Below are 10,000 nucleotides of genomic sequence, written 5' to 3' on the forward strand. Positions count from 1 at the left end.
GGCTCTGTCTTTCACTCTCTCTCTTTCTCTTTCTCTCTCTCTCTCTCTCTCTCTCTCTCTCTCTCTCTCTCTCTGTCTCTCTCGCTCTGTGATGTAACAATGTTTATTATTCATAGCATCTCAAATTATGGCCCTGATCAGTATTCCTCTCACACCACATAGGGAATGCAAAGCAAGAGAAACAGAGGAGCCAAGACAGTGGAAGGGAGGCGGAGAGAGCGATAGGGCGGGAGAGAGAGAGGGAACAAGTGTCCAAGGGAGAGGCATGTGCAGAGAGGCAGATTTGCAACATCTATTTCCACAATCTCAGTCTCCTTTCTGTTTTACATGTATATTCGACCGCAACAATGCATGCGATTACCAGGGATCAGCTGCAAGGTGCTGGGAAGCAATTATAGGGAGGAGAGAGGACATGGGAGGGAGGTCTGTCAAGTCAAGGTTGCATGTCTAAATACAGACTAAGAACCAGTGCTAATGTTGCTAACACTACATAGTACCTTATTATGCTGAGGATGTCTCCATAGGCTAATGAATATCGTGGTCAGCAATGTGACCCAATAAATCATGTTTCAATCGTGTATGAAATGTTAGAATGTAGAAATGATAGGGTAGAAATGAGAGGGTGGAACTGTAGGGTGAATAGCCTGAGTGTTGCATCCCCCAACATATGGGCTTAAAGTGGGCTATTATTCACTGTTATCCCGCCCATACTTCAACACTTCGGCACATTTGACTTACTCCTGATTACCGGCACTTCTAATGTTCTCTCAGTCAGTACTCTCCAGCAGTTGCCGTTAATTTGATAACTTTCGCTGAGTCCTTTTTCCCTCATAAACTATAAGCAGCAAGTATATTGGAACACGCTTACAGCTCTCTCTCTCTCTCTCTCTCTCTGATTCAGGGTGTGTGTTTATGTTTGTGTCTTGTTGTGCATTGAAGGAGTCGGTGGCCATCCAGCTGACAGATGTGGGGAGCCATCCACTAAAACATTGGGTGCTTGGGACAACATTGGGATGATGATTTTCTTTTGTTGTGCCAAGAGTGTAAACTTGAAGAGCTACACAAATAGGAAGGTTGCATAGCAGCAACACGTTGTCATTGAATACAAATGTTGAATACAAATTGAATATAAGAACAATGTTATGGAGGTAAATATTACCCATCCAGGTCTCTGTTGAAAAACAAATACCTACAGTTTATTTATACTATGGTCTTGAGAACTAATTTTCTCGATTAAACCAATCTTCATATAGTTGTATTTTGTCTCAACAAATAAAGAGACTTTAATGTTGCAATATCTACATACCTATAAGCAGATTGCTAGAGGGACAATACTTTGTATTTTTTTGTATTTGATGTTTTTCCGAACTATTGTTGCTCGAGAAGGGAAATTCTCATGTTGCTCATGGACAATAGTCACAAACACTTTATAGTAGGGCAAATACGGCTGCAGCTGAAGTCTATTTGCTGCAGTTGCATTTTTGCAACAATACGATGATACGTACAAAAACTATTTTCAACAGCTGTTGAAAGTGAATACAACTCCTAAAACGTAAAATAAATCTTCGGCAACGCCATGTGCTAGGCCAGCAAACCTGGTAGCTACTAGCTAGCTTTGTTTGTCATTCTGTGATACGCACACACACACACGCACGCACGCACGCATGCACGCACACACACACACACACACACACACACACACACTCACACACAGAAACACACACACACACACACACACACACACAAACACAAACATTTTAATAGTTACCTTCTCATTGAAAGAACACAAGCCCAGCCAACTCCACAAGCAAACCCCTCTTCCCCTCTTGCCAGCCACACACAGCAAAGTGGGTCTGAAAAAGTACAGCCTAGGCTACAAACCCCGCTGGACCTCATAATGTATTCAAAATAAAGCATTGTACACCTCATTTTCAGCAAGTAAGTGACTTTAGTGCATAAAACAAATTCAAAGAATTGGCTTGCTAGAGTGTGTTTAACGTTTGAATTTGTTTTAAAGTACTTCATTTTTCAACATCAATCTACTTTGTCTTCACTTTTGCTCTTGCGTCTCTGTGTGTGACACTAAATATGGTTGATGGAAAAATAGCTTAGGAGAACACCTACTACGCTGCAGAGGACAACACCTCCCAGCCACTTCGAGCACTGCTTTAATGGAATAGATTGAAAGGTCTTAAAATGGATCTACAATAAGTAGGCTGTCAAGCCAGGTGGAGGGCCAGGTGGAGGCAGGGAGGACGAGGAGAGGAGGTTACAGACGAGATAAAGGAGGATAGCGTTAGCCCCCGTAGAGCGTCTGAAGCCATGCAGAGGTGTGAATATGTAAGTAACTGAGGGCAGCTGCTGGCTTCCCAGGCAATCAGAAACCAATGGCAACGTCAAAATAAAAGAGGATGGAAGACAGCAAGAGTGTACAGGGGCTAGAGGAAAGGAGATGAGGGGCTTATTCAGGAGCCATTGAGAGACTGGAAGATAATGGGAAATGAAAAGAAAAAAGGCCGTCATCAGAATAGGAACATTCCGGTGTTGAAGTGAGTGATATGACTAAAGAAAAACAACAATAACAATAGATGGATGTGTGCAGATACTGACAATGTAAAAATACAGGTGAAGGACAAGGAAGAGACTACAGAGGGGGAGAGGGACGGAGTCAGGAGGGGGACAGAGCTGTACATATATATATATATATATATATATATATATATATATATATACATGCAGTATATACATATAGTATATACATATATACATAGACATATAGACATATATATATATATAACTATATAGATAGAAAAGTGTGAGAGAGAGAGAGAGAGAGAGAGAGAGAGAGAGAGAGAGAGAGAGAGAATTGAGAAGAGGTTGAAGTTAAAATATTGAACATATTGTTGGGGAAAAAAACAAAAGACATGTGAGGGCTAAAATATATTATAAAGTTCTGATAAATGTTATACTCATTATTTCCAGCATGATGATGATGGTGGTGCTGGGTATGTGGAAAATAAGAAATACATAGAACATATGATGTGCAATCATTGTCATTAGCATGATAACGGATATTATATATTTTCATTGAATTTATACAACACTATTGTCTTCAAGCTCATTATCTGTAATAAGTGTGAAAATGGAATTTCCACACTGTAGACAACATGCCCTACACTGCATCCCAACAGAGGCAGCCACACACACACACACACACACACACACACACACACACACACACACACACACACAATGCACACTTGTTGCAAGAGTTATTTCAAGAACCACTGATTGGGCTGAACAATGACAGGTGTTGCAATGGTGATTAAAGCCGTCAGTCTGTCAGTCTATCTGTGTGTGTGTGTGTGTGTGTGTGTGTGTGTGTGTGTGTGTGTGGTGTGTGTGTGGTGTGTGTGTGTGTGTGTGTGTGTTTGACTGTGCTTGTCTCTTTAACGCCTCGTTCACACTACCTCCGTCAGTCAACGGATGGGCGAGGGCGTGTCTGACGTATGGGGGAGTAGTCTTTGTGGGCACAGCCTGCAACAGAGGCAACACTCTCCTTGCGCTCTCCTTGCACCAGGCGTTATAAAGCCGGCTTTTTCCTGCGTCTTCCTGCTTTTTGTTGTTATTGCTAAATGGATCCCGTAGTCGCAAGGACAGTGTTGCCCCTGTACGTGTACCACAGCAATCCCCCAATTCTTAAATCCATTCTTAAGCCGGCCGGCTTTTTGACATTTCCACGGCGGGTTGCATCACAAAGACCATTTCATTGGACAGAGTCCAAGGAGCGCACACTAGTGTATTTGCATAACCACGATCTGATTGGTCAACGGACCCATCTCTTCCAGAAAAGAACATTTGAACATTTCTCAACTTTTGACGCAGGCCACGGAGCCAACTTGATGGACGGACCCACAATGCATTTCGAGGGCGCCCCATGCAAAGTCAATGAGATGCGTCCATTGACGGAGGTAGTGTGAACGAGGCGTGAGCTGCAGAGGTCTTGCTAGTCAGTTATATGACACTCAGAAAGGGTGCCCCTTCCTATCAATCAAAGCAGGGCTTTCACTCTGACTTCTCTGAGATCTTTGATTGGCTGCTATTCGTAAATGAATGCATCGCATTCATTTAAAGGTGCGAAATACCACACGTTATCTCTGTGGATCATATAAAACATACTTCTTCTTAGTGACCTTGGTTATGAATACCATTTAGATATAGTAGCAAACAGTGGCAGTGTTGGAAATCAACCACCTGTGTGCATGCACACACACACACACACACACACACACACATGCAAGTAAACACACAAAGACACACGCAAACAAGCACACACACACACACACACACGCAAACATGCGCGCGCACACACACTCACTCACCCAACCCCCCCCCACACACACACACACATACCCACACACATAAACACAGATAGAGATTGTGAAAGAAAACATCCCCAAATACAAAGAAACAAACACCATCTGTCCGCTTCCTGCTGTTCAGGAAGTCTCGGCAGCACCAAGATGGCCGCCCCCATATAGAGCCAGCACACACACTGATTGGCCTGAGCTCGCTCTTTAGAGGTTGTTGCCATGCCAAAACAAACTTGTTGCCAAGCTGTTGCATATGCATTTAAGACCAGTTTCATTTGAATTCAAGGATAGTAATGTGCTTATTTATCAGGTTCTGCAGCCAAACATGTCCACGGGCATGTTTTAGACTTTTTTCTGTTGATAATTCAGTTTCTCTCCTGGAATATTAACACATAAACCCTGAAGGAAAGGTTCAACATAACCTTTACATCCATACACTAATAATGATGTAACAATATGAATATGAAAGGTGAACACAACCACAGCAAATGGCAGGATAATGGCTATTTCATGTTGTATTAACTGTAGAGCCTGTTTCTTTTCCAGGTCCATACCCAGTATTTATCTGGGCTACAAGTTCACGTTATATAATTTTATATAATGCCACTAGACATCATGGTTAGTTTTTGAAAATAACCTCACTCTTTAGAATATGTATGCCTTTCGAGCATAAGTAGGGATACTCTTCAAATGAAAAACATCCCAGAGTCACTGGTTAGCACATGCACTGAAGCATTCTGGGTAACTCCCACAAGAATATGGCCTCCAAAATGAAATGGAATTGAATATCTAAACAGGTGTATTGTATTGCATTGTATTGTGTCATATTGCATTATAGAACTCAATCGGCTCCATAACAATTTTGCGATGTGGATATATGTATTTGTTGGTTTATTTATACTCTGGAGTTTTATTCTGACATGGTGAGTCACTCTGGAGTTCTTGGACGTAGGAAGAGGGAGAGGGATTGGCTGGGTCAGGGAGCATTTTTACATATCGACTCCCACTGCTCTTGCGAGCACAGATACGCACGCATCAGTCCTCCTACAAAACACCGGAAAGCATGCAAAATAAAATATGGGCCATATCTGTGATTATGCAAAGCCTTGCCTTGCATGGGTAAACACATGACAAAGTAGACTTGCATGTGTCTTTCTGTCTTGTCTTTGAGGATTGGAAAGCAACAGAGGAAGGAGATACAGTAGGAGAGGTTGTTTGTAACATGCTGTGAGGGGGTTTGTTTGTGTGTGTTTGTGTGTGAGATAGAGAGAGAGAGAGAGAGAGAGAGAGAGAGAGAGAGAGAGAGAGTTTGTGTTTGTTTGTATATGTGCATTTGTGTGTTTGTGTGCATGTGTGTGTGTGTGTCTGTAGAAGCAAGGGGTGTGTGTGTATGACTTTGCATAATATACATAACATTACTACATTTATATATAAATATACTTACATAAAGCGAAGATGGGGGTTCTTGGAGAAAGCCCGAGCCTGGATGGAGTTCAAGCTGCTCTTTGTAATGGTGCTGTATCACAAAAAACACCCGCCGCACACACACACACACACACACACACACACACACAGCCTGTATTCAGCCTTTTTGACTAAGAAAAAATATGATATATATACAGCTACGTTTATTGACTCAAACAAACACGTGCAGACGTGCAAGTAGCCAACAATTTCCACAGCAGGGGAAACCATTGACGTCAGGAGACCTTTAACCGTAATTGGTGTGTGTACTACTCACAGCCTCTCCAGTCCAGTGTAGAGCTCCATGTCCATGTCCCTCAGCATCTGCAGGCCTGTCCAGTTCTCAATGTGTCTGGGGGGGGAATAAACAACACCAGTCACTCAATATGCATGTGGGCATATGTGTGCGAGTGCATGCGGGTGGGTGTGTCTGTGTGTGTGTGGAGGCGTGCGTGTGTGTGTGTCTGCATGTGTGTGTGTGTGTGTGTGTGTGTGTGTGTGTGCGTGTGTGTGTGTGTGTGTGTGTGTGTGAGTGTGTGTGTGTGCTGGCACATGCATTCGTGTGTCTTCAGTGTTTGTTTGTGGCAGACATCATCTGTTTTATGGGGTAGTCCCAAGCCCTTCAAAGTGACGATGACATGTCAGCTAAATGTGACACGTTGTTAAAGGGTGAATAACGTCAGACTGCGAGGGAATTCCCCCCGCAAGATGGATGGATGAAACAGTAGATAGATGGGTAGACGAAAAGATAAGGATATCTTTGTAGGATCTTTTGCACTGGTTTGCTTTAGAGGTCAGCTAATTTGTATTTAAATTTAACAGACATTTATTTTATTATATTTTCACTTACATCATGGTCATTATTAACATTGTGCTTTTTGATGTGAGCTGCTGTTACGCAATCATTTCCCCTCAGGAACAAAAAGGTACCAGGTATTGATCTATCTGTATGAAACAATGGACGAATGGATGGATGGATGGGTAGTTAGATGGCTGGCTGTATGGGTGGATGGCTGGCTGTATGGGTGGATGGCTGGCTGTATGGGTGGATGGCTGGCTGTATGGGTGGATGGCTGGCTGTATGGGTGGATGAATGGCTGTATGGGTGGATGAATGGCTGTATGGGTGGATGGCTGGCTGTATGGGTGGATGGCTGGCTGTATGGGTGGATGGCTGGCTGTATGGGTGGATGAATGGCTGTATGGGTGGATGAATGGCTGTATGGGTGGATGGCTGGCTGTATGGGTGGATGGCTGGCTGTATGGGTGGATGGCTGGCTGTATGGGTGGATGGCTGGATAGATGACTACTATGGTATTTCTCGTCACTGGTAAATATTCACTTGTTTGTTGTATCCTTAAAATAACTTAGTAGAAACAGAATGGCAGCACTGTTTGGGGTACAGGCAGCGTATGGCAACCAATCAAATCACGCAAATCACATTCCCCTGAACATCTGTTTACCCCAGAGACTTCACCCCACTCTCCCTCAAGATAGTAGGTGGTGGCAACCGTGGCATTGCCTGTGTGTGTGTGTGTGTGTGTGTGTGTGTGTGTGTGTGTGTGTGTGTGTGTGTGTGTGTCTATTTGTTTCTGTGTGTGGGAATGCTGAAGTGTGTGCCCGTGTGCATGTGTGTGTGATTAAGGTGAACCTGATAAAAGTTTATGAATCCATCTGCTCTCCTGGAATTGAGACAACTTGGGATATTTTTGGACACATACCTTCTATCTGTTCATCGATCTAGCTATGTATCTATCCATCCTGCATTGTGATTGTTTAATAAGTTAAGAAAACAATCATAAATAGTGTAGCACTAAAAATCGGTTACAGAGCAAGTAATTTACACACACACACACACACACACACACACACACACACACACACACACACACACATGATTTAGTATGAGGGGTTTTAGGACCATGCAAGTTGGCTTGATTGGTCAAGCATATTATCAGCTGACGACAGATTCCGGCTCTTTAATGCCAAAGGGCCTTATTGGAAGATTGACTAAGTCAATAACAGATCATCCACACAAGTCTAATGTGCCAATAGAAGCCAGCATTCAGTCCCTTGTGAGCAGAGCTTCAGTGACAAAACAAACCTTCAGCCAACTATAGATCTAGAGCTTTGAATGCATTCAGAAACTCATACTAGGCGCACATAAACATGCCTCTCCTCCATGGAAACCGCAATGCTCACAAACAGCTGAGGTTCAAACACAGACACATTGCAATTAAATGGGGATGTTTAGCTGAATGCGACATGTTGCATCCTTTTTTCCAACTGGCCTGCATGTCGGGCTATCCTCTGTGGTTATGCGGTCCCACGGATGGATTTCTCTGTACTAACGCTCCAAACTAGCCCCACGGTGAATAAGAAGCCTTACTGTACCCTTGAATAATCCCAATTCCTTGGCCGCCATAACCACTGAAAAGTGCCCAAGAGGTTGTTTACATGTCAGATCCTGCGGGCTGGATAATAGGCTTAGGACAGGCTTAAACAGAGCCAATGAATAAATTAACGCAATCTCTGTTGAAGAGAAAAAAATATAAAAAATATGCTTTGCAACAGTTGAAGGATTTATTGAAAAATTATCAGTGGAGATAATTAGCAGTGAATAATGGAATCGTGTTCGGTTACGTTCGGACGTATTCGTTATTCGTCTGAAATGATTCATGGGTTTAGAATTATTATGAATACAGTTTATGTCTTTAGGCGCACCCAAAATGTAAATGAATAGGCTCCAGAAGAAACGTGCCACCGCAGCCCAGATGTTTGTGTAAACATGTATAACACATAGATAGGACTATTAATCCCTGGAGGGCACTTCAGGACTTATATATATTCTAATGCAAACTAGACTGTAGTCATGCTTGAAAATCCGATAAAGCATATTAAAATATTCTCTCTGTGTGTGACTTGGATACAAACGTTTTGCTGAAAAAAAGAAACCAGTGTCTTCGTATTAAAGCATGTCGCTGTGCATCGAGATATGGATATGATTCTGAATAGATTGTGGTGCCTGCATAAAATGATTTTGACATGCAGAAAAAAACACGGAAAAAACAATAGAGTGTGGGTGGGAGAGAATGGGAGCGAGAGAAAGAGTAACGTAAAGTCAGAGAGCACCAAGGTCGGAAAATAAGGAAAATATGGTGCATATGTTGATGCTTGAGTAACAACTTCATGAATAACAATTTAACACCAATTTCCAATATTTTGCAGGTTAACATTTCATTGGAAAAAACGTGGCCTTACGTATGATACCGTGTGTACAGCGAAATGCATAAAGAGAGATTTTTTTTAAACATAATTTACATTGAACTTACATTAAGCTACTTACATTCCATTAAGCTTACCCCAGCTTAAACCAAAAAGTTTTAATTTTAATATGAATAAAGTATGGTTTAAAATATAAACCCCAACAAGAGCTTGGGGTTCTTGTTCTTGTTGTGTTCATAGAAAAGTCTATGTTGGAGAACATTACCTTCCTTTCCTACCGAAGGGATTTATCCTGAGAGCTCAGCCAACCCACGTGGTTCAGAGCTTCAATAGCAGACAAAGTGATCGTGCTTCTACAAAAGGTCACCGCAAACTTCCAGACCAGTACGACAGCATCAATAGTCATATATCAATCAATTTAGCCATGCTTCAAGAGTAATCGCTTGATATCGCTGCAGGGATGGATTTCTGCAGAAGAGATAATAGTTTAGCTGACCTTATCAAAAAATAAAAAATATAAAGTATTAACCAAATGTTGGCCCTTGTCAGTCACCAACTTTACCCACATATACCCACATGACCAGAGCTACTCTCTCTAACCTGAGACCCCAATCTACCTTTGCCGTGATACCCTACTCTCTATACCCTGATACCCTACTCTCTCTAGCCTGATACCCTACTCTCTATACCCTGATACCCTACTCTCTCTAGCCTGATACCCTACTCTCTATACCCTGATACCCTACTCTCTCTAGCCTGATACCCTACTCTCTATACCCTGATACCCTACTCTCTCTAGCCTGATACCCTACTCTCTCTCTACCCTGATTCCCTATACTCTCTCTACCCTGATTCCCTACTCTCTCTAGCCTGATACCCTACTTTCTCTACCCTGATTCCCTATACTACCTCTACCCTGATTCCCTATAATCTCTCTAT

The 10,000-nt window shown here is 42.4% G+C and overlaps 1 protein-coding gene across 1 annotated transcript in view; it reads right to left on the minus strand.

Moving 5' to 3' along the window:
• LOC311357225 (NT-3 growth factor receptor-like) overlaps nt 1-10,000 on the minus strand; it is a gene marked incomplete at both ends in the record, with an annotated part of 114,421 nt that overhangs the window by 83,111 nt on the left and 21,310 nt on the right. The window contains 2 exons of the mRNA XM_084477136.1: nt 5,818-5,889; nt 6,115-6,189. Coding sequence (XP_084333262.1) covers nt 5,818-5,889; nt 6,115-6,189 — 147 coding nt within the window. The remainder of the gene's footprint in view (nt 1-5,817; nt 5,890-6,114; nt 6,190-10,000) is intronic.

This window comes from Micromesistius poutassou, assembly GCF_964030765.1.
Source record: "Micromesistius poutassou genome assembly, chromosome: 13".
NCBI lineage: Eukaryota > Metazoa > Chordata > Actinopteri > Gadiformes > Gadidae > Micromesistius > Micromesistius poutassou.